At 44.3% G+C, this 26,638-nt stretch overlaps 1 protein-coding gene across 1 annotated transcript in view; it reads right to left on the reverse strand.

The window, feature by feature from the left end:
* LOC126175113 (uncharacterized) overlaps positions 1-25,954 on the reverse strand; it is a 235,849-nt gene extending 209,895 nt beyond the window's left edge. Inside the window, exon 1 of the mRNA XM_049921666.1 lies at positions 25,784-25,954. Within this exon, the coding sequence (XP_049777623.1) occupies positions 25,784-25,870 (87 nt within the window). The 5' untranslated portion in view covers positions 25,871-25,954. The remainder of the gene's footprint in view (positions 1-25,783) is intronic.
* Between the last annotated feature and the right edge of the window lie 684 nt (positions 25,955-26,638).

Here is a 26,638-nt window from a genome sequence, read left to right on the forward strand (position 1 = left end):
AACAGTTTGCTCGTAGGAAGCGAGAGAGTATGAAAATCTCGCGCTTGGGTTTTGAAGACTTTGGAGTATCAATAATCCATCGATAGGGGCAGCTAATCACCTAAAACTTGATATATATAGGGTGAATCACCTAAAATTTGCACTGTAAATATTGTGGAATTGGAACGTACTATTGATGTGCGGTTTTGACAGAATGGATTGGCAGTCAGGGGCTCGTATTGTTAGCCAATCAACAGATTGTAATAATACTTAGAAAATGTCTTTTGTGCACACATACACATTTTTAAAATGGAACAATGCCTGTTGACGTTAACAAATTAAAAGTGGGTAAATTAGAATGTCATTGGTGTTTGTTTACAGGATTCTTGTGCGAGTCGTTTACGAGATATCTTAAACTAGTAGAACACCTGTGGCAACACACACTGAAGAACATCACAAGTGCATACGTTTTATGACCAGTAACGAGACAATTGACGTCCACAGGTTGTGTTCAAAATAACCTTCGGCAGCGGAAATACACGCTTCCAGTGTAGTCTGGAACGCCTGCTGCACACTTGCTAGCATTTCAGCGGAGATGTCCGAGCAGTTTGCAGTAATGCGTCGTTGCATATCGTCGCGCATAGTTGGTATGTCCGTGTAGACAGTGTCTTTCAACTTGCCCCACAGAAAAAAGTCAACAGACGTCAAATCCGCGGTACGGGCCGGCCAATTCAACGATTTTGGAACAATTCATGAAGAAACGCTGTAGTACTTCGTGCATTACGGGCTGGACAGCCATCGTGTTTGTAGCACATGTTCCTTCTAGTCTGCAGAGGAACGTCTTCTAGCATCTGTGAAAGAAGGTCTGTTAGGAGGCTGCGACACTTGTGCCTGTTCAGAGTTCCATCTATGAGAAATGGGACTATGAGCCGATGGTTCACCGTCCCACACCACACGTTTACACTCCATGGACTCTGACGCTCCACCTGACGAAGCCATGGGGGATTGTCAACAGACCAGTAGTGCATGTTTCCGCGGTTTACCTGACCATAATTGGTAAATGTGTCCTCATCACTAGACAATACGTATGGGACATCTGAAGTATCCTGTCATAACGCCCATGTAAAGAAGTTAACACGATTCTCATAACCGTTTCCAAGCAGATCTTGTGGAGAGAGATGTGACAGGGGTGGAACTTACGTCGATGGAGAGTGGCTAGGACACTTGCCTGACTCATGCCACTTCTTCGTTCGATTGCGCGGGAGCTAACGTACGGATCAGCTGAAACAGCAGCTAGAATACTGAGATCACCTGTTCTGTCGTCAATTGTCTCCTTGTGTTACGTAATACAGGTGTTACACTACCACTTTCACGTAACTGGTTGAACACGTTCGTAAATAAACGCCGAGATGTTTGACGTCTATTGGGATATCTAGCCTCATACACCGTACAAGAAGGAATGCATTCTTCCTACACTCTCTATACAGCATCAGCATGTCGGCTTTTTCTGCAATGATAAATCTTACCGTCCACTCACGATCTACTGCTTGGTCTGTCACACACTAACTGACTAGCGAGTCGGAATGCGCTCAAGGAACAGACAACAAAACTGTAAGCAAACGTAACATCGTACCTAGCAACTACGCGGGTTGAACGGTACAAACAAGTGTCGGTGTCGGAACTTTTCAAAATGCGATATCTCGTAAACGACTAGCTCTAGACTCCCGCAACACACACCACAGACATTCTAATTTACCTTACGTTTAGTATCTTAATGTCAATAGGCAACTGTTCAACTTAAAAAAGTGTGTGTTTGCACAAAAAGTACACTCTCTATTATTACATACTATTTATTGCTGTTTTGTCAAAAACTGGCATTTTGAACACGTGGCTGTGTACGAAATATAGGTTGAATCTTACATACAAGATAACAGCAACCAGCCACTTTTTACAATGCTATTTATTCATGTAAATTTATTTACGCAAATTTACCGGTTTCGAGCCGACAGACGGCTAGTTCACGTTTTGTATTAGTATTCGCCTTTTGTTTTCCCCAACTGATGAATTTTCTTAGGGTGGTGGTGCCCTAAAACCAAAACAAGATTTGAGACGATGTCTTTTTAACTGTAATTGTGCCTCACAATGATTTTAAGTGATGTAAACAAATTATTGAAGTGAAGATGTTTTGGTTACTTACGATGAAAAATCCGTGCCATTATATTCCAGTGGAGACTGCTTATGATCTTGCAGCAGCGAAAGCTGTAGGATGGAGTTTTTAATGTATATGTTTTTACATAACGTAAAGCATCACTCACACACCAAGAAGTTTCATCACATGGAGGTATGTATACAAAGATGGTGATATTACAACCATAACAATGCCAAAGGCCTCCACTCTCGGAGATATTTCGTTACATACAAATTGCTGATGTTACTTTACTTGCTATTTGTAATGAGAGTACTGATTAAAATTGTTGTTGTTGTTGTTGTGGTCTTCAGTCCTGAGACTGGTTTGATGCAGCTCTCCATGCTACTCTATCCTGTGCAAGCTTCTTCATCTCCCAGTACCTACTGCAACCTACATCCTTCTGAATCTGCTTAGTGTATTGATCTCTTGGTCTCCCTCTACGATTTTTACCCTCCACGCTGCCCTCCAATGCTAAATTTGTGATCCCTCGATGCCTCAGAACATGTCCTACCAACCGATCCCTTCTTCTAGTCAAGTTGTGCCACAAACTTCTCTTCTCCCCAATCCTATTCAATACCTCCTCATTAGTTACGTGATCTACCCACCTTATCTTCAGCATTCTTCTGTAGCACCACATTTCGAAAGCTTCTATTCTCTTCTTGTCCAAACTAGTTTGATTAAAATTAAGATGAGCAAATAAAGCAGTCAGTTCGTTATAAAGCGTTACTGCAGTGATATTACATAAATATTATGTTATACATTGGAACCAAAGTAAATGATAAGGGCCAGATGTGCATAAATAAATGTTAAAACTATGGACATATTATGTAGGTATTATGGCATACATTGAGAGCACAGTAAATGGTTTGAGATGGTTCAAATGGCTCTGAGCACTATGGGACTTAACTTCTAAGGTCATCAGTCCCCTAGAACTTAGAACCACTTAAACCTAATTAACCTAAGGACATCACACACATCCGTGCCCGAGGCAGGATTCGAACCTGCGACCGTAGCGGTCGCGCGGTTCCAGACTGTGGCGCCTAGAACCGCTCTGCCACCCCAGCCGGCGTTTGGCATGGATTTCCATATTGAAATGTTACAGCAATGGACAATTCATTGATTTATTTTACTTTAAATTGGAAAGCAGGTGAATGAAATTTTGAAGAAAGTCTGCATTGGTTAACTCGGGCTGTTCATTGAGGAGTTATGAGTACATAAAAGCAAATCACCACAAAATCTCCTGGCTAAAACTAGTGTAAAATGTAAACTAGCCGTCTGAAGATGAACCTGTCGGTTCGAAACCGGTAACTGCTCTATTTACATAAATAAATAGGGTTGTAAAAAGCGGCTGGTTGCTGTTATCTTCTATGTAAGAGTCAACCTATAATCCGTTTATTGGCTAACAGTACGACACCCTTCCTACCACAGTGTTCTGTGAAAACCGCACATCAATAGCACGTTCCAGTTTTGCAATATTTGCGCTGCTAGTTTTAGGTGATTCACCCTGTATGACTTGAACACAGAGTAGATCACTGCTGTCTGCTGCCTGGGAACGAGCATTTCGCAAGCGGCTAAGCTGACTGCTCGCCCGCGAGCTACTGTCGTGAATTTCTGTGCACAGTGGTTGACGGTCGGTTAAACTACGACTGCGTGACATGTATTTGACGTTCATGCTTCATCACTGACCGTGGAGATCGGAGGTGTAAACATGAATAGGCAACGATACGTGACAGGTCTAACGACAGAATTCACTGCTGACGCAGGAAAAAGTTTTTCGGAGCACACCGTTCAACGTATATTGTTAAACGAGGGTAACAGGCGACCCCTACGTGTTCACATGTCGATCCAGCGACATCCTCAGTTACGACTGCAGATTGTCAAGAATACACTCATGCTGATAAATTAAGGGTAATTGCAGAATGTGGTGCCGCACAACGTGGCACTACACAAAACTACCGCTAATAGCATAGGCACATACGGAACACACACGACACAGGTCTGTAAGTCCACGGTATTGGTCATAAGTTGAGAAAACCGCCCCGAAACACATGTGCTGCAAAATGCCACTGTTTCCTGCGCATGTTCCCCGACATCAGTATGGGATATGATCAGCATGCACACGTACACAGGCCGCACAACGGGTTGGCATACTCTGGATCAGGTGGTCGAGCAGCTGCTGGAGTATAGGCTCCCATTCTTGCACCAGTGCTTGTCGGAGCTCCTGAAGTGTCGTAGTGGTTTGAAGACGTGCAGCGATACGTCGACCGAGAGCATCCCAGATGTGCTCGATGGGGTTTAGATCTGGAGAACAAGCAGGCCACTCCATTCGCCTGATATCTTCTGTTTCAAGGTACTCCTCCACAATGGCAGCTCGGTGGGGCCGTGTGTTATCATCCATCAGGAGAAGGTGGGACCCCCTGCACCCCTGAAAAGGCGGTCATACTGGTGCAAAATGACGTCCCGATACATCCTGCTACAGTTCCTCTGTCAAAGACATGCAGGGATGTACGCGCACCAATCATATTCCCACCCCACACCATCAAACCACGACCTGCATACAGGTCCCTTTGAAGGACATTAAAGGGTTTGTATCTGGTTCCTGGTTCACGCCAGATGAAAACCCGGCGAGAATCACTGTTCAGACTATACCTGGACTTGTCCGTGAACATAACCTGCGACCACTGTTCCAATGACCGTGCGTGTATTGTGTTCTTGACTCCAGGCTTTACGGGCTCTCCTGTGACCAGGGGACAGTGGAATGCACCTTGGAGGTTTCCGGGCGAATAAACCTTGTCTGTTCAGTTGTCTGTAGACTGTGTGTCTGGAGACAAGTGTTCCAGTGGCTGCGGTAAGGTCGCGAGCAAGGCTACCTGCAGTACTCCGTGGCCGTCTACGGGCACTGATGGTGAGGTATCGGTCTTCTTGTGGTGTTGTACACTGTGGACGTCCCGTACTGTAGCGCCTGGACACGTTTCCTGTCTACTGGAATCGTTGCCATAATCTTGAGATCACACTTTGTGGCACACGGAGGGCCCGTGTTACGACCTGCTGTGTTTGACCAGCCTCCAGTCGCCCTAGTATTGTACCCCTCATAATGTCATCAATATGTGTTCTTTGAGCCCTTTTCAACACACAGTCACCATTAGCACGTCTGAAAACGTCTGCACACTTACTCGCTGCACCGTACTCTAACATGCACCAGCAAACCTCTGCGTATGTGGACTGTTGCCGGCGCCACCGTGCGACGACCGCAGGTCAAATGCACCACATAGTCATATCCGGAGGTGACTCAAACCCGCAAACCGGCCTCCACAGCGTTCTTTCACCATGTATCAGCATTGTCCTTAATTTATGGGCATGAGTGTAGATTATGTATCAAGGAAATGTGTCGCCTTATAGATTGACTCACATAACTTATTACATTAGGTATATGGTCGCGTCTGGATACGCTGTCATCTAGACGAGCACTGGCCAGTGAGTGGAACATTATGCTACAGCGGACATTCAGATCTGTTTCTATGAGAACTATGGTAATACTGAGGACACCCTGGCAGCTGTGGACTAAATGATCATTATTGCACACCACTTACGTCCCTATATGCAACGGAATTTTCCAGCAGGATAACTGCCCCATAATTGTGCTACAGTGGTTCGAGAAGTGTGATAGTAAACTCACGTTGATGTTTTGCCCAGAATTCTCTCCTGATCTCATCACGATGGAACACATCTATGACGTCATCGGACGCCAGCTCCGCACCCATTAACTGTTGCTGTTGTGGTCTTCAGTCCTGAGACTGGTTTGATGCAGATCTCCATGCTACTCTATCCTGTGCAAGCTTCATCATCTCCCAGTACCTACTGCAGCCTACATCCTTCTGAATCTGCTTAGTGTATTCATCTCTTGGTCTCCCTCTACGAATTTTACCCTCCACGCTGCCCTCCAATGCTAAATTGGTGATCCCTTTATGCCTCAGAATATGTCCTGCCAACTGATCCCTTCTTCTTGTCAAGTTGTGCCACAAACTTCTCTTCTCCCCAATCCTATTCAATACTTCCTCATTAGTTATGTGATCTACCCATCTAATCTTCAGCATTCTTTCTGTAGCACCACATTTCGAAAGCTTCTATTCTCTTCTTGTCCAAACTATTTATCGTCCATGTTTCACTTCCATACATGGCTACACGCCATACAAATACTTTCAGAAATGACTTCCTAACACTTAAATCTATACTGGATATTAACAAATTTCTCTTCTTCAGAAACGCTTTCCTTCCCATTGCCAGTCTACATCTTATATCCTCTCTACTTCGACCATCATCAGTTATTTTGCTCCCCAAATAGCAAAACTCCTTTACTACTTTAAGTGTCTCATTTCCTAATCTAATACCCTCAACATCACCAGACTTAATTCGACTACATTCCATTATCCTCGTTTTGCTTTTGTTGATGTTCATCTTATATCCTACCTTCAAGACACTATCCATTCCGTTCAACTGCTCTTCCAAGTCCTTTGCTGTCTCTGACAGAATTACAATGTCATCGGCGAACCTCAAAGTTTTTATTTCTTCTCCATGGATTTTAATACCTACTCCGAATTTTCCTTTTGTTTCCTTTACTGCTTGCTCAATATACAGATTGAATAACATCGGGGAGAGGCTACAACCCTGTCTCACTCCCTTCCCAACCACTGGTTCCCTTTCATGCTCCTCAACTCTCATAACTGCCATTTGGTTTCTATACAAATTGTAAATAGCCTTTCGCTCCCTATATTTTACCCCTGCCACCTTCAGAATTTGAAAGAGAGTATTCCAGTCAACACTGTCAAAAGCTTTCTCTAAGTCTACAAATGCTAGAAACGTAGGTTTGCCTTTCCTTAATCTAGCTTCTAAGATAAGTCGTAGGGTCAGTATTGCCTCACGTGTTCCAATATTTCTACGGAATCCAAACTGATCTTCCCCGAGGTCGGTTTCTACCAGTTTTTCCATTCGTCTGTAAAGAATTCAGGTTAGTATTTTGCAGCCGTGACTTATTAAACTGATAGTTCGGTAACTTTCACATCTGTCAACACCTGCTTTCTTTGGGATTGTAATTATTATATTCTTCTTGAAGTCTGAGGGTATTTCGCCTGTCTCATACATCTTGCTCACCAGACGGTAGAATTTTGTCAGGACTGGCTCTCCCAAGGCTGTCAGTAGTTCTAATGGAATGTTGTCTACTCCTGGGGTCTTGTTTCAACTTAGATCTTTCAGTGCTCTGTCAAACTCTTCACGCAGTATCATATCTCCCATTTCATCTTCATCTACATCCTCTTCCATTTGCATAATACTGTTCTCAAGTACATCGCCCTTGTATAGACCCTCTATATACTCCTTCCACCTTTCTGCTTTCCCTTCTTTGCTTAGAACTGGGTTTCCATCTGAGCTCTTGATATTCATACAAGTGGTTCTCCTTTCTCCAAAGGTCTCTTTAATTTTCTTGTAGGCGGTATCTATCCTACCCCTAGTGAGATAAGCCTCTACATCGTTACGTTTGTCCTCTAGCCATCCCTGCTTAGCCATTTTGCACTTCCTGTCGATCTCATTTTTGAGACGTTTGTATTCCTTTTTGCCTGCTTCATTTACTGGATTTTTATATTTTCTCCTTTCATCAATTAAATTCAATATTTCTTCTGTTACCCAAGTATTTCTATTAGCCCTCGTCTTTTTATCTACTTGATCCTCTGCTGCCTTCACTACTTCATCCCTCAAAGCTACCCATTCTTCTTCTACTGTATTTCTTTCCCCCATTGCTGTCAATTGTTCCCTTATGCTCTCCCTGAAACTCTGTACAAACTCTGGTTCTTTCAGTTCATCCAGGTCCCATCTCCTTAAATTCCCACCTTTCTGCAGTTTTTTCAGTTTTAATCTACAGCTCATAACCAATAGATTGTGGTCAGAGTCCTCATCTGCCCCTGGAAATGTCTTACAATTTAAAACCTGGCTCCTAAATCTCTGTCTTACCATTATATAATCTATCTGAAACCTGTCTGTATCTGCAGGTTCTTCCATGTATACAACCTTCTTTTATGAACTAACTATTGGCCCTTATTTAACAGGAATTACGCGACCTGTGCGTAGACACTTCATGTCACACGCAACCGGAAACTTACCAACGGCTTATCGGATCCACAGTCGCTGCTGTACTGCGTTCCAGAGGTGGATTAACACGCTGTCATGTTTTGGCTCATCCACAGAGAATATGCTCTACGGTCCTGGAACAGGCGAATGTCAGCAATTTTTCTCTGTGGTTCTGATTACGTCTTGCCGAAATACTTTTGTAGACAGGAGTGACCTGTACTCCTCTAGAATCACAAGAGACCATTCTCTCTGCAACAAATGTTCGATAAATGTGACCAAGAAAGGAATAAATCCACAGCGTATTCAGTTTAAAATCCAACAGGAATTCCGTCAGAGCCTGATCTCTTGTCCGCTATGATTAGTCGTAACTAGAGACGGGATTATATGCGTTTGCATATTGCGTATTCGGCTCCTTTTCACCAGTTATTGTATATTTTAACTAAGAACTAGTGATGATGCATATTTTCGCTATGTGTTTACAATATTTTAAACACCTAGACGAGAGGTCGCTAGCGCGATCTAGTTTTGATGTCCCACAGATTCACCGCGGCCTAGGACTGCGTGCAATCGCTAACCGAGAAGCCACTGTCTAGCGAAATCATTACAGAAGAGGAACAAGAAACGGCAGACAGAGTCAATGTTCGTGCGCCCGCGCCCCCTGTTAATCCCCTCTGCTGTCATACACGTCGTCAGCAATTAAAATAAACCACGCAAGCTTCTAGTCGCACCTCCATTGTTTCAGTGTAACTTTCTGTTTACTTGTACACAGTTGAATGTGTTTGGCCGGCCGCGGTGGTCTAGCGGTTCTGGCGCTGCAGTCCGGAACCGCGGGACTACTACGGTCGCAGGTTCGAATCCTGCCTAGGGCGTGGGTGTGTGTGATGTCCTTAGGTTAGTTAGGTGTAAGTAGTTCTAAGTTCTAGGGGACTTATGACCTAAGATGTTGAGTCCCATAGTGCTCAGAGCCATTTGAACCATTTTTTTGAATGTGTTTACGACGTGTAGTGCGTAACGTGTTGTACGCCATGTCTCCCGAAAAAAGAAACGTCGTTCCGTGGATAGCTGACCATCCTGGAACATTTACATATGAAGGAATTGTTTAGTGTTCTCGAGTTTGCGAGAAAAACGTTTCGTGCAAAAAAAAAAAAAATTGTTTCGAGTAGACCAGCATGTCAAGACAAGTCTTTATATCGCAGGAATGCAGAAGAAAGGACCACGACAACAACTTCCGACAACAGCAAGTTGCAGTATCAGAGGCCGGCCGATGTGGCCGTGTGGTTCTAGGCGCTTCAGTCTGGAACAGCGTGACCGCTACGGTCGCAGGTTCGAATCCTGCCTCGGGCATGGATGTGTGTGATGTCCGTAGGTTAGTTAGGTTTAATTAGTTCTAAGTTCTAGGTGACTGATGACCTCAGACGTTAAGTCGCATAGTGCTCAGAGCCATTTTTTGCAGTATCAGACCTTTGTCCAAAGGTAACCAAAAAAATCGGTTTAACATGGATCTATGCGAAGCATTCATTACAAGCAATATTCCTCTTCACAAACTTACAAATCCTATACTCAAAGGCTTCCTGCGCAAATATTGCTTAAATCAAAATACACCACATGAATCAACATTGCGTAAAAATTATATACCGACAATTTACTTAAATGTTCTGGAAGAGATACGCAATGAACTCAAGGACAGCAATATCTGGATTTCCGTTAATGAAACTACAAACTCTTGTGACCGTTACATTCCAAATTTTGTAGTTGGTGCTTTAAAAAAAGAGCCTTCTTCTTCCTATTTAGCGACCTGCAAAGAACTAGAAAAATTGAATCATTCTACGATCGCCAGATTTGTGAATGAGGGTATTAGAAAAATATTTCCAGAATCTTCTACCGCTGAAAGGGTGAGTTTATTTCAAATGCTGCTCCCTATATGATAAGTACTCCGAGTATTTTATCCCAATTTAATTCATGTGCTTTGCTTGTGGAGTACCTCGTCTTGCTGAAGAAGTACGTTCCACGTTTGTAAATGTAAATAAACTGATTTCATTCACAAAGAAAGTGTTTCTTAAGACTCCTGCTCGCATCGCCTCACAAAGAAAAACTACCGAATGTGCGTTTACCTCCCGAACCAGTGGTAACTCGCTGGGATACGTGGGTCGATGCTGTGTCGTTTCACAATGACCATTTCGAGGCCATTAGAGGGGTAGTAAACGATTTCGATAGTGCAGAGGCTTTGGTACTTTACCACAGTAAGGAAGCTTTTAACTATTCCAGTATTAAAAAGACATTGCTGTGATTAGCACTCATTTTTCCCATGTACCTGCAAGTATCAAAACGGTTGAAACTCAAGGTTTAGTGTTGAATGAATCTGTTCAGCTAATGAATAAAATTATTCTACTGAACTTCCCATTGCTGGAGGTATTCCCAAGAAAACTTAAAGAAAAGTTTGAAAACATTTTAAACAATAACCCGGTCTTTGGACCCTTGTGCCAAATCGATAGTTTCATTAATGAGACGGGTGAAATTTTACCAGAAACAATAAGTGCCAACATAGCACCCAAATTCAAATACCTCAGCTGTTGTATAACGGTCCCTTTCTGCTTATAAAAAGGTTTTGAGTTATCGAAAACACAATCATGCATACTACTGCACATTTGGAACAGTTTTTGGTCGTTTATGTCTACAATAATAGAAAAATGTAAAATCAGTTGTAAATCATGCTTTGGTCCAATATTATTAATTAAAAGTTAATGCTGTTCAAAAAAAGGTTCGTGATTGTATGTTGTTTTTTAAATAAAATATTACGGCGTTTTTGAGTGTGCCCCCCTGCGTGCGATATATCTCAAAGTTGCTCCTGTAGATATCGACTGTTTCGCTGTGACTCACTCGCATCGTATCCGCTTCTTACCGACAGCAGTAGCAAAGAAGGAACAATTCTTGAAACACGGGATGCGTCCCCATTTTGCAAATTTTTAGAAAATAATCCCAGAAAGGCCCTCTTCCTAACCTCTACCAGAAAGTATTCAGAAAATATCAGCGTTATAAATGTACCGATTTTTCGCGTAGCCGGCGCTCTTCCTCCTAATTGATATTCATAGGTTCGACATAATGGACGCAGCGACTACCATGTTTTTTTATTATTTGATCTTGCATATTTCTACACTTTTCATGCATTTTCAAGCATTTTTCATGCATATTTTAAGGTTTTTATGATGCATATAATCCGGTCTCTAGTGATAGCTGCTTTTCAGTAGGGACAATGCTATTTCAGTATCTTATTCACGAAAGTGTGCGACGATCGAGGAGTGGCATGGTAGTACCCTCACGAAGAGAGAGTACAGATCTTGTCGTAGATGTAAGTATATCCTGACGCGCGACGACTGCCCAAGAACCTCAAATCGACTCGGTCTTGTCGAGAGCGCTAGACTGTGCCCATATCTTGGGAGGTAATGCGCCAGTGCAGTTCATAACAGCGTTAAGGAGACATGGCAGCGCCTGCTGACCAGCTACCCGCCAAACAAACACAGCCACGCTAATACGCCAGCAATTGGCCCACGGGTGGCTCGCTAAAACCTCCGAGGCAAGACCGTCCCAAAAGAGAAATTAAAATACGCTATCGCTCAAAAGTTCTTGAACATCAGTGATTTCGAGGAAAAAAACGAAAATTGGAACCAGGAATGTTAGAAATACTCATAAGTCAGTACTGAAATAACCTTTTGTTGAAACTAAATACATGCATTCAAATTTTACTCTCCTGAAAGTAGCTTTCTTTGGCTCTAATCATTGCTCTGCGTACGCGAGGCATTCTTGCTATCAGCTTCATCAGGATATCCTCGGTGATATGCCGACATTCCTCTTGTAGTCTGGTCCAGAGGTGATGAACAATGGTAATAGGCCTTGATTTTACTGTTCTAGCCAAGTGACCGCAAAGCAGTTCAGTGTATTATAGTCGGGGCATTCGGGTGGCCAGATCATATTTTTTCCGTTCCTTCTTTTTCTCTAAATTTGTCAAACACGCTTTACGTAGTTTTAAAGTGTGTAGGGTCGTTATCTTGCTGTTGGACGAATTCCTTGCCGATCAAACGTCTTCCACATGGCTTTTCATCTTTCCTGACTGTTCCGCCTATTTGCACGAGATCACCAGTCTTACCGCCTCCAAAACATCCCCAGACCATGAAGGAACCGCGTCCATACTTCAATGTGGAGATAAACAGTGATGTAACATTCGTTCATCTGGCAACAGGTGAACAAACTTGCTTCGCTTCCTGCCAAAGACCTCACATTTGGATTTGTCAATGAAAATTAACTTCTTTCGGTGATTTACTGTCATGTTGTCTTCCTCAGTGTAGCCTCTTATTCCTAATAATAGCCGCCAGTTAAGGTTTATTAGCAGCCACAGGCCCGTTAAGATTCACTGCACAAAGACGTCTTTTTACACAACTTAACACTCACCGGCTTTCCCCTATTATGGTTGAGTTCTGCTGCTAAAACTGGCGCTGTTTTGAAGCGATCGCGTTTACTTGTGACTACTATATATTTGCCTTCAGTTTTTGATGTGACTTTTGCCCTACACTTTAGAGATCGGTCAATACTCTCACCAGTATCCGCATGCCTCTGCAGGGTATAATAGACACATCCCAAGGAAATATGTTCTTGACGTGCTGTTTGTCGCTTAGTAAAACCAACTGCTCATAAAGATACAACTAAAGAACGTTTTTGTTTTGAAAGCCCCTTTCTTCGTCCCATTATCGATGTTTACACTGGAACAAACCCTGGAGTTCATTCTTTGATATCTCTTGCATAACATGACACTTTCTTATTTATAACCGTGTTTCCAGATTTGTTGACGTCCTATGAACGCCATCTAGCGAGGAAAGATTACTTTATGCCACCACAAAACAAAATTAGCGACGAACACCGTAACAGCAGAATGTTATGTTTTGAATAATTTCATTTTTAAAAATGTGGAACACTACTCTTAAACGTTACGTTGAGCATGACACTGAGGAAGCAACATAGCTAGTTCTCATTTGAATCTGATAACTAGCTTTTTTATCCTAGCTTCAGGGCGTTCGAAAACTTTTGAGCGATAGAGTATGCCTTTCAGCAATATACAATGAAGCGCCAAAGAAACTGGTACATCTGCCTAACATCGTGTAGGGCCCCCGCGAGCATGCAGAAGTGCCGCAGAACGACGTGGCATGGACTCGACTAACGTCTGAAATAGTGCTGGAGGGAACTGACATGATGAATCCGTAATATTACGAGGCGGTGGAGATCTCTTCTGAACAGCACGTTGCAAGGCATCCCAGATACGCTCAATGATGTTCATGTCTGGGGAATATGGTGGCCAGCGGAAGTGTTTAAACTCAAAAGAGTGTTCCTGGAGCCACTTTGTAACAATTCTAGACTTGTGGGGTGTCGCATTCTCCTTCGGAATGGACAATGGACATGAATGGGTGCAGGTAATCAGTCAGGATGCTTATGTACGTGTGACCTGTCAGAATCGTATCTAGAGGTATCAGGGGTCCCACATCACCAAAATTGCACACGCCCCACACCATTACAGTGCCTCCACCAGCTTAAACAATCCCCTGCTGACATGGAGTGTCCATGGATTCATGAGGTTGTCTCTACACCCATACAGGTCAATCCGCTCGATACAATTTGAAGCTAGACTCGTCCGACCAGCCAACGTGTTTCCAGACATCAACAGTCCAGTGTCGGTGTTGACGGGCCCAGGCGAGGCGTAAAGCTTTGTGCCGTGCAGTCATCGAGGGTACACGAGTGGGCCTTAAGTTCCAAAAGCCCATATCGCTGATATTTCGTTGATTACGTCACACGCTGACACTTGTTGATGGTCCAGAATTGAAATCTGCAGCATTTTGCGGAAGGGTTACACTTCTGTCACATTGAACGATTCTCTTCAGGCGTCGTTGGTCTCGTTCTTGCAGGATCCTTTTCCGGTCGCAGCGATGTCGGTGATTTGATGTTTTACCGGATTCCTGATATTCACGGTACGCTCGTGAAATGGTCGTACGGGAAATTCCCCACTTCATCGCTACCTCAGTGACGCTGTGTCCAATCGGTCGTGCGCCGACTATAACACCACGTTCAAACTCACTTAAATCTTGATAACCTGCCATTCTAGCAGCAGTAACCGATGTAACAAGTACGCAAGACACTTGTTTTATACAGGCGTTGCCGACCGCAGCGCCGTATTCAGCTTGTTTACATATCTCTGTATTTGAATACGCGTGCTTATACCAGTTGCTTTGGCGCTTCAGTGTATTACAAAATTCAGATTTTCAGAAATAATTTCGAATATTTTCTAAATGAATTTAAAATATATCCAACTCTATGTTCCATCTCTGACGGGCCAGTTCAGTGTGGACCGACCGCCGTGTCACCCTATGAAAAAGGGTAATTTGGATCCGTGATGTAGAGTAACGGAGCCAGCACACCGTTCTCCCGACCGCTGTCAGGCGCCACTGCCAAAGGAAACATTCCTGACAGTACCGAGAATCGAACTCTTATCATCTCCATGGCAATATGTATACCGACTGGCCCTCCGAAATGTCGATAGGCACATTTTCTCTGGTGTTTCTGCACATATATTCACTATCGCTTCTTATGTGTAGCGGTAGTCAGCACAAAGAAATACTGCTCATCACGCATTTCATGACACACCCAGTTTCGACGCAAAGCGTCTGTTTGTTTCCCGTAGCAAACAAAATTATTTTTCAACCAGGATTTCACGTGCCCATTCGATAGAGCGGTCCCAGGATAGTCTAGTGTGATATTGGTTTTATCTATATGTATTAACAGATACACAAAAATGCGAAGCGAAGCCAGTACTCCTGACATTACAGTTCTGTTAGGGATAGCAATGGACTTGGAAGAGGAGGAGGAGAAGGAGATTAGTGTTTAACGTCCCGTCGACTTGGAAGAGCAGTTGAATGGAATGAACAGCGTCTTGGAAGGAGGATATAAGATGAACATCAACAAAAGCAAAACGAGGATAATAGAACGTAGTCGAATTAAATGAGGTGACGCTGAGGGAATTAGATTAGGAAATGAGACACTTAAAGTAGTACATGAGTTTTACTGCTTGGGAAGTAAAGTAGGAAGGATATAAAATGTAGACTGGCAATTACAAAAAAGTGTTTCTGAAGAATAGATATTTGTTAAAATTGAATATAGATTTAAGTGTCAGGAAGTACTTTCTGAAAGCATTTCTGTGGAGTGAAGCCGTGTATGGAAGTGAAACATGGACGATAAGCAGCTTATAAAAGAAAATAACAGAAACTTTTGAGATACGGTGTTACAGAAGAATGCTGAAGATTAGATGTGCAGATCATGTAACTAATGAGGAGTTGCTGAATAGAAACGGGGGAAGAGAAATTTGTGGTAGAACCCGACTAGAAGAAGGGATCGGTTGGTAAGACACATTCTGAGGCAACAAGGGATCACCAGTTAAGTATTGCAGGGAAGCGTGGGGGGTAAAAGTCGTAGATGGAGACAAAGAGATGAATACAGCAAGCAGATACAGACGGATGAAGGTTGCAGTAGTTACTCGAAGATGAAGAGGCTTTCGCAGGACAGAGTAGCATGGAGAGCTGCATCAAAGCAGTCTCTGGACTGAAGACCACAACAACAACAGCCAGTACTCCAACAGTGATAGTACCGTCCTGGCCGTGCAGCAGCGCTTCTCAATCGCTGCTGGAATACTAGCCATTCTTTGTACACTGGCGTCAAAAATTAAAGCAACAAACGGAAGTTTCGCAAGTTCGCGTTTATTTTGCCACGAAACAATGTAGCCATTGACAGTAAAGTAGAAACGGTATAAAGAATGCAGAACGTAATCAATCGCAACATGCATAACGGTAGACAAAAATGCTCTTAGCTTTAACGGATTTGCACACACATTGCGACAACTGGTTAATGCGCTCAGTATGGATTGTGATCAGCTCTGGCAGCAGTACAGGTCTGACAACGACGGAAGATGCAGTGAATGATGTCATCAGTCCCCCGTTGAGGCAATAACGCCCATTCTTCCTGCAGAGCTGCTCACAGGTCTTGTAGAGTGGTTGGTGGATGCTGACGTGATATAAGCCGTCAACCTAGTGCATCCCTGACATGATCTATGGTACTCAAACAGGGAGAGCGAGCAGGCCACTCCACGCGCTATATCTTCTGTTTTCAAGAAAACAGCTAACACCCATGCTGCATGAGGTTTAGCATTGTCGTCCAGAAACACGAAGTCTGGGCGCACAGCAACTCGCAACAACCGCTCATGAGGTCCGAAGATCTCGTCACGATATGTGGCAGCAGTTACGGTTTGCCGATTCACCCGTGCAATTTCTTGAAGAGGTGTTCTGGTGGCCAACATAATCCCTGCCGACACCATTACGGATCCTCCTAGATCTCGGTCTCTTTCCATATGCCTTGGTCCAGAAATCGTGTTCCACGCTCCCTTCAGATGCGAATCTATCTATAATCACTCTCCATACGAAATCGCGACTCATCTGTGAAAAGAACATTAGATCAATATTCGACCGTCTAGGTGGCATGTTGACGACTGCACTCTAGACATTCCCTTTTGTGAAGACGCGTCAGAGGTAGACATACAGCATGTCTCCGATAGTATAGGCCAACCTGCGAAGCCTTCTGTAGACCGTTTGCCTCGATACAGCACGTCCAGTGGATGCTGTGAGATCAGATGCCAGATGCCGTGCAGTACTAATGCGGTACCGCTATGCCCTTACAGCCACATAACGGTTATCTCTTTCTGATGTTACACATAGTCGGCCCCGCCCTGGTCTTCAGGATACAGCTTCGGTCTCTATACACCGTTGCCACATCCGAAAAACAACAGAACAATTCACACTAGGCCATCGGGCAACATCAGTTTGCGACTCTCCTGCTTCCGTTCTTCCTACGGCCCTCCATAGCAGAGAGTCTGTAGGGGTCTTCTCTGTGCCATACTGTACCGTCTGTGACTGTGTACACAGCGGATGTGGTTGTAGGACTACCCGGCAAACACTACTCCGTTTTATAGGTGCCCTGACGTCATTGTTGACGTGGTTGTCCGTTGACCGGAATGCCATCTTCCTTGCAGAACATTACGGACATCTTTTGAAAGTTTTTATGATTACATCTTGAACTAGATAGAGGATGGGGAAATAGCGGTTTGCTGCTTTAATTTTAGACACCAGTGTATTTTACTGTCTCTGTTAATATCAATCGATAAAACCAGTATCACCCTAGACTAACCTGGGGCCGCGCTATAGAATGGATACGTAACGTTCTGTTTTAAAATTCATTTTCTTCGTAACGGACAACAAACCGACGCTTACCCTAGACACTAGGCGTCGCATGGAATTCGTGATGAGCAACATTTTTCTGCAAAAATGAAATTTCAAATATATACCGAAACAGGACAAAAAATGCGGTTGACGATTCTTAGGACACACGCCCGATATATATTTTAATCTTACATTAATTATTTACGGAAGAACATAAAAACTGGTACAGGCAGATCTTGGGGAAGACCACTTTCAGTTTCAGAGAAAGTTGGAACATGTGAGGCAATTCAGACCCAACGATTTACTTTAGATGATAGGTTAAAGAAAGATAAAAATAAGATTTTTAGCATCTGTACTTTTAGAGACAGATTTTGAGAAGGTTGAGTGCACTTCAGCTTAGAAAATGTGAAGGTGTCAGGAATTAGGTACAAGAAGCGAAAAGTCATTGACAACTTATACAGAAGTCAGACTGCAGTTATGAGTCGAAGGACATGAAAGGGAAACAGTAACCGAGTAGGGAGTAAGACAGGGCTGTAGCCTATCTTCGAAGTTATTTCATCTGTACATTGAGCAATCTGTGAAGGAAACCATGGAGAAATTAACTTATGATTTAAAGTTCATGGAGAAGAAATAAGGTTTGAACGATAACATCATAATACTGTCGGAGACGCACAATGCTTGCTAGAGCAGTTTCAATTTTTTTTTTCAAGTAGAAGGATCTACCTTATCGTTTTATCAGTAAACTACATAAGTATTCGTAATAAAGTTCCCAGATTTACTGCCCTCCCTTGTGCGAAACTCATCTTGCCCTTTTCTCATATGATCTATGGATGAAGGGCAACAGGCAGATTCCGTATTTCTAGATTTCCGAAAACCATTTGACACGGAGCCCCACTGCAGGCTGTTAAAGAAGATGCGAGCATATGGAATAAGTTCACAGATACAGGGTGACAATTATTGAACTATATGAAAAAACCATAAATTAGTTACAAACTACGGCGTGCACACACTTTATTCAACTTGTAAACATCACTACTGATATTCGGACATAGGTTATGACATGTTCGATATGGCTGCCATCCTTGGAGATGATGTGGCGCAGACGAATAGCGAAATTCTGCATGACCCGCTGAAGTGCCGGAACATCCATGCTGTCGATGAGCTCCTGAATAGCTGTTTTCAGCTCAGCAATGGTTTTCGGATTATTGACGTACATCTTGTCTTTAATGTAGCCCAACAAAAAGAAGTTGCATGTGTTCAGATCCAGAGAATATGGCGGCCAATCGAGGCCAATGTCAGTCGCCTCTGGGAACCAAAATGTTGTAGAATTTTGGAACAAGTATTATGTTCGAGTATAATGACTTTTCTGCAGACTAGAAATCTACTCTGTGGGAATCATCATGGGTTTCGAAAAAGACTATCGTGAAAAACCCAGCTCGCGCTATTCGTCCACGAGACTCAGAGGGCCATAGACACGGAATCCCACTAGAAGCCGTGTTCCTTGACTTCCGCAAGGCGTTCGATACAGTTCCCCACAGTCGTTTAATGAACAAAGTGAGAGCATATGGACTATCAGACCAATTGTGTGATTGGATTTAAGAGGTCCTAGATAACAGAACGCAGCATGTCATTCTCATTGGAGAGAAGTCTTCCGAAGTAAGAGTGATTTCATGTGTGCCGCAGGGGAGTATCGTAGGACCGTTGCAATTCACAATATACAGGGCGTTTCAAAAAGAAAGAGCAGATTTCAAACATTTATTTCTCAAAAACTACAAATGATAGAAACACAATTCCAACGGTCCTTCACTCAATATGAGTACCAAATGTTACACAACAAATATCAAAACTGTACCTCAATATGAGCACCATTTGTTACACGACAAATATCAAACCGGTATCTCATTTCTTGCCACACACGACGCAACTGGTCTTTAGTTACCGAATTCACGGCCGCAACAATTCGATGTCGTACCTCTTGAAGAGTAGCGGGCATAGGTGGGACATAAACACAGTCCTTTATGTACCCCCACAAATAAAAATCGCAGGGAGTAAGGTCTGGTGACCTGGGAGGCCACAGACGATGACATTGATCTTGTGCTCCTGCTCTTCCAATCCACCGTCCTGGAATGGTGTTATTTAGGTACCGTCGTACAGGTTCAGAGAAGTGTGGTGGGGCGCCATCTTGCATGAAGATGAAGTGATTTGAATCTTCCTGAAGTTGAGGAAATAGCCAGTTTTCTAACATGTCCAGGTAAATGGTTCCTGTGATAGTTTTCTCCATGAAAAAGAAAGGTCCATAAACTTTGTTTACCGAAATTGCACAAAAGACGTTAACCTTTGGTGAGTCTCTTTCATGTTGAATAACGTCCCTCGGAGTTTCACTCGCCCAAATTCGTACGTTATGCCGATTAACTTTACCAGAAATGTGAAACGTTGATTCATCTGAAAAAATTAATCGTTCGGCAAAATTGTCCTCTTCCATGTCCTGTAGAATTGCAGTTGAAAATTCGAACCTTTTGTTGTGGTCGTCAGGACGCAATGCTTGCAATAACTGCAGTTTGTACGGCTTCATGTGCAGACGGTTACTCAGAACGCGCCATACCGTTGTTTTAGACATGTTTAGTTCGTGACTTGCCCGTGTCGTGGATTTTCTAGGGCTCCTTTCGTAAGCTGCACGGACACGCTCGACATTTTCATCCGATGTGCGTGGACGACCCGTGCTTTTTCGCTTGCAGATGCAACCATCTTCTACGAATCTGTGATGCCACTCATAAATTTGCTTATGACGAGGCGGCTGTTTGTTGAATTGACGGCGGAATGCACGTTGCACACCAACAATGGACTCTAACTTTGCAAATTGCAGCACACAAAATGATCGTTCCTGTGGTGTCGTCGCCATTTTCCTACAAACAAACGCCAGCGCCACTGCGGATTTGCATGGAACTTCTGCGCGGACCATTGAAAAACTTTGAACCTTTCTCTGACAAGAAACGTTTGAATTGTGTTTCTATCATTTGTAGTTTTTGAGAAATAAATGTTTGAAATCTGCTCTTTCTTTTTGAAACGCCCTGTATATAAATGACCTTGTAGATAACATCGGAAGTTCACTGAGGCTTTTTGCGGATGATGCTGTAGTATATCGAGAGGTTGTAACAATGGAAAATTGTGCTGAAATGCAGGATGATCTGCAACGAATTGACGCATGGTGCGGGAAATGGCAATTGAATCTCAATGTAGACAAGTGTAATGTGCTGCGAATACATAGAAAGAAAGATCCTTTATCATTTGGCTAGAATATAGCATGTCAGCAACTGGAAGCAGTTAATTCCATAAATTATCTGGAAGTAGGCATTAGGAGTGATTTAAAATGGAATGACCATATAAAATTAATCGTCGGTAAAGCAAATGCCAGACTGACATTCATTGGAAGAATCCTAAGGAAATGCAGTCCGAAAACAAAGGAAGTAGGTTACAGTACACTTGTTCGCCCACTGCTTGAATACTGCTCACCGGTGTTGGATCCGTACCAGATAGGGTTGATAGAAGAGATAGAGAAGATCCAACGGAGATCAGCGCGCTTCGTTACAGGATCATTTAGTAATCGCAAAAGCGTTACGAAGATGATAGATAAACTCCAGTGGAAGACTCTGCAAGAGAGACGCTCAGTAGCTCGGTACGGGCTTTTGTTGAAGTTTCGAGAACATACCTTCACCGAGGAGTCAAGCAGTATATTGCTCCCTCCTACGTATATCTCGCGAAGAGACCATGAGGATAAAATCAGAGAGATTAGAGCCCACACAGAGGCATACCGACAATCTTTTTTTCCACGAACAATACGAGACTGGAATAGAAGGGAGAACTGATAGAGGTACTCAAGGTACCCTCCGCCACACACCGTCAGGTGGTTTGCAGAGTATGGATGCAGGTGTAGATGTAGATGAGGGTCAGCTCCGTCTTGCATGAACCACATCTTGTGCAAATCGGGGTCACTTTGGATAATGGGAATGAAATCATCTTCCAAAACCTTCACGTACCGTGGCATCGAGGAATATCGCACCGATTATTCCGTGACTGGACGTTGCACACCACGCTGTCACCCATTGAGGGTGAAGACACTTATCGATCGCGAAATGCGGATTCTCAGTCCCCCAGATGCGGCAATTTTGCTTATTGACGAACCCATCCAAATAAAAGAGGGCTTCGTCGCTAAAAAGTAATAGAACCCAGTATGTTGTCCTCGACGGCGAGTGTTCATCAGAGACAAGGGTACCGTGAGGAGTGCCCCAGGGAACTGTGATAGGACCGCCGTTGTTCTGTACATAGATTTCGCGGACAGGGTGGGCAGCAATCTGAGTTGAGTAATTGTAGTAAGACATAAGGCGACATTTCCAGTTGGTCTGACGAATGGCAGCTAGCCCTAAATGTGCAAAAATGTAAGTTAATGTGGATGAGTAGGAAGAACAAACCTGTAATGTTCGGATACAGTATTACTAGTGTCCTGCTTGACACAGTCAAGGTGTTTAAGTAACTGGGCGTAACGTTGCAAAGCGATATAAGGTGGAACGAGCATGTGAGAACTGTGGTAGGGAAGGCGAATGGTAGGCTTCGGTTTATTGGGAGAATTTTAGGAAAGAGTGGTGCACCTGTAGAGGAGACAGCATATAGGACGGTGGCGTTCCGCAAGGTAGTATCATAGGCCCTCTGCTGTTCCTGATTTACATAAATGATCTAGGTGATAATCTGAGCACCCCCCTTAGATCGTTTATAGATGACGCTGTAATTTACCGTCTAGTAAAATCATCAGACGATCAATTCCAATCACAAAATGATCTACAGAGAATTTCTTTATGGTGCGAAAAGTGGCAATTGGCACTAAACAAAGAGAAGTGCGAGGTCATCCAGATGGGTACTAAAAGGAATCCGATAAATTTTGGGTGTACGATAAATCGAACAAACCTAAAGGCTGTCAATTCGACTAAATACCTAGGAGGTTGTTTGTGGGAACAGACCAAACTGCGAGGTCATCGGTCTCGTCGGATCAGGGAAGGAAGGGGAAGGAAGACGGCCTCGCCCTTTCAGAGGAACCATCCCGGCATTTGCCTGAAGCGATTTAGGGAAATCACGGAAAACCTAATTCAGGATGGCCGGACGCGGGATTGAACCGTCGTCCTCCCGAATATGAGTCCAGTGTGCTAACCACTGCCCCTCCTCGCTCGTAAATACCTAGGAATTACAATTGCGAGCAATTTAAATGGGAAAGACCACATAGATAATATTATGGGGAAGGCGAAACAAAGACTGCGCTTCGTTGGCAGAACACTTAGAAAATGAGACAAACCCACTAAACAGTCAGCCTACATTACACTTGTCTGTCCTCTGCTCTGGGATCCTTACCAGGTAGGATTAACGGAGGACATCGAAAAAGTGCAAAGAAGGGCAGCTCGATTAGTGTTATCGCGCAATAGGGGTGAGAGTGTCACTGATATGATACGCGAGTTGGCCGGCCGCGGTGGCCGTGCGGTTCTGGCGCTGCAGTCCGGAACCGCGGGACTGCTACGGTCGCAGGTTCGAATCCTGCCTCGGGCATGGGTGTGCGTGATGTCCTTAGGTTAGTTAGGTTTAAGTAGTTCTAAGTTCTAGGGGACTTATGACCTAAGATGTTGAGTTCCATAGTGCTCAGAGCCATTTGAACCATTTTGAACCATACGCGAGTTGGGGTGGCAGTCACTGAAACAAAGGCGGTTTTCTTTGCGGTGAGATCTATTTACGAAATTTCAATCACCAACTTTCTCTTCCGAATGCGTAAATATTTTGTACACACCCACCTACGTAGGGAGAAATGATCACCATAATAAAATAAGAGAAATCAGAGCTCGAAAGGAAACATTTAAGAGTTCCTTTTTCCCACGCACCATTCGAGAGTGGAATGGTAGAGAAGTAGTATGAAAATGGTTCGATGAACCCTCTGCCAGGCACTTAAGTGTGAATTGCAGAGTAACCATGTAGATGTAGACGTAGATGTAGATGCTATTGTACAGGCTGGCAGCCAGTCAGGAAATGCGCACACCCAACAAAGTTTTGCATCACCCCGGTTCCAAGAAGTCCTAAAGATAGACGTTGACTGTGGATCTTGTATCACAGACAGAGCCCCTTTGACTGTTCCGAGATGTCACAAAACCCGCCCAAAGATGTAAACAACCCTGCATGAGCTGCGCCTATTAGACGAAGGGGGTCCGACAGCCGATCAGTTCCAGTCATTCCACAAGGAAGGAGGTAAACGGCTCGTGTTGTCTGTAGTTCAGCCATGCCTAGACGGACAATACAGCGGTTCAATCGCGTCCGCATTGTTACTTTGTGCCAGGAAGGGCTCTCAACAAGGGAAGTGTCCAGGCGTCTCGGAGTGAACGAAAGCGATGTTGTTCGGACATGGAGGAGATACAGAGAGACAATGACATGCCTTGCTCAGGTTGCTCAAGGGCTACTACTGCAGTGGATGACCGCTACCTACGGATTATGACTCGGAGGAACCCTGACAGCAATGCCACCGACTTGAATAATGCTTCTCGTACAGCCACTGGACGTCGTGTTACGACTCAAACTGTGCGCAATAGGCTGCATGATGCGCAACTTCACTCCCGACGTCCATGGCAAGGTCCATCTTTGCAAACACTACATCATGCACCGCGTTATAGATGGGCCCAGCAACGTGCCGAATGGACCGCTCAGGTTTGGCATCACGTTCTCTTCAACGATGAATGTCGCATGTGCCTTCAACCAGGTAATCGTCGGATACGTGTTTGGTGGCAACCCGGTCAGGCTGAACGTCTTAGACACACTGTCCGGCGAGTGCAGCAAAGTAGAGGTTCCCTGCTGTTTTGGTGTGCCAATATGTGGGGCCGACGTAGGCCGCTGGTGGTCATGGATGGCGCCGTAACGGCTGTACGACACGGGAATGCCATCCTCTGACCGATAGAACAACCATATCGGCAGCGTATTGGCGAGGCATACGTCTTCATGGATGACAATTCGCGCCCCCATCGTGCACATCTTGAGAATGACTTCCTTTAGGATAACGACATCGTTCGACTACAGTGGCCAGCATGTTCTCCAGACATGTACCCTATCGAACATGCCTGAGATAGACTGAAAAGGCCTGTTTACGGACGACGTGACCCACCAACCACTCTGAGGGATCTACGCCGAATCGCCGTAGAGGAGTGGAACAATCTGTACCAACAGAGCCTTGATGCTTGAGTACAGGCATGCATCAGTGCAAGAGGACGTGCTACTGGCTATTAAAGGTACCGGTGTGTATAGCAATCTGGACCACCATCTCTGAAGGTCTCGCTGTATGGTGGTACAACATGCAATGTGTGGTTTTCATGAGCAATAAAAAGGTCGGAAATGATGTTTGATCTCTATTCCAATTTTCTGTACAGGTTCCGGAACTCTTGGAACCGAGGTGATGCAGACCATTTTTTGATGTGTGTATTTTAGGGAATTGGTTTAAAAAATTTATTTAAAAGGCCTAGTCAAATCTTTGCAAGTTTTCTCCCAGAGGAACTTCCGCTGTGCCTACGTGACACAAGCTGCCTTCTTTTCAGAACCAATGCATTTATGTCCAGTTAAAGCTGCTGACCAAGAAAAGGCTTGAATCCTATGCTGAATCCAACAACCTTGTTTCATCTCACTGCCCATGTACACTATTGAGAAAATTTAGAGAGCCGACATTTGAAGCTGACTGCAGAACGATTCTAATGCTCCAACATACATATCGCTTAAGGAGCACGAAGATAAGACACGAGAAACTGGGGCTCATACGGAGGCATACGGATAGCAGTTTGCCTCTCGCTCTATTTCCGAGTGGAACAGGGAAGGAAATGACAAGTAGTTGTATGGGTACCCTCCGTCACGGAGTATCTATGTAGATGTAGATGTTAGTATAAGTAATGGAACATGGAACTAATCAACTGCTCTTCAAAGGATTATGGACAGCACTGCTTCAGATACCCGTGGCGACAAAAATCACTACTTTATTCGACGGCTGTAGGGTACCCCTAGAAGTTCGAGTTCCCTTGTGGCAACAAGTAGCTTAACGCTGCACGTTCCATTTGCGAGAATTTCTTCGAGAGCGTTTTCGAGTCGAGAGAGTGGGGGCCCTGTGGTGTGGTGTGGTATGGTGTGAGACACGCGTGTTTACCTGTGGAGTGACCGCCGCGGCGAATGCGGCGGCGGCTGCCAGCAGGAGCCCGGCAATAGCTGCGAGGAACAGCCAGCAGCCGGCCATGTCGACGTCTGCGTCTTCTGTGCTGCACTCTGCCGGCGCTGCGCCGCTCTGTGGCTAGGTCGCGTGCCGCCGCCTGCTGCTCTACGCGTGTCTATGTGCCAGCTACCTGCCTGTCTCGGCGCTCTCATTCACATCCCCTCCCCAACTCTCTCTGTGTCACTTGTGCGTCACGAATTTCCGGTGTGCGGCTCGCGTGGGGTACAGCACGCTGCATTATCCACCGCAGCGTCTGGTGTCAACCACGGCAACATCATCACCATCTTTTGACAGCTCCAGTTTCCCTGACACTGTCTGCAAGCCTCCTCCACAGCTAACCAATGGAACGCACGAAGTTAGTAATTCAGCCAATGTAATCAGGGGTGATTACTCTGACTGGGAAGAAATCACATACACGGTTGCACAAGGCTCGATGTTACGTCCACGTTGTTCCTCATAAATGTAAACCATCTTCCATCTAATAAAACACGAGCAGTATGAGTTCTTTTTGCAGAAGATACTAGTATTGCAAGTAATCCAAGCATTCATACAGCGACAGGACAAAAGGTAAACTGGCGATTTATCTGGGAATACATATGCAACCAGTCGCTTTTTAACGATTTATTCGACCATGGACATGTTTTCGAGCCCACTGCAGACTCATCATCATATGTAGGTGTTACAGTATCATTATTCTGTGGACCGAGTATAGGAAGATCCAGTGCTGATGCGGCTGTCAGAAAGGACGGAAATTTTGTAGTTTACGAATCCCAAAGATTTTAATGTTTTCGT

The sequence above is a fragment of the Schistocerca cancellata genome, chromosome 3 (assembly GCF_023864275.1).
Source record: "Schistocerca cancellata isolate TAMUIC-IGC-003103 chromosome 3, iqSchCanc2.1, whole genome shotgun sequence".
Taxonomy (NCBI): Eukaryota; Metazoa; Arthropoda; class Insecta; order Orthoptera; family Acrididae; genus Schistocerca; species Schistocerca cancellata.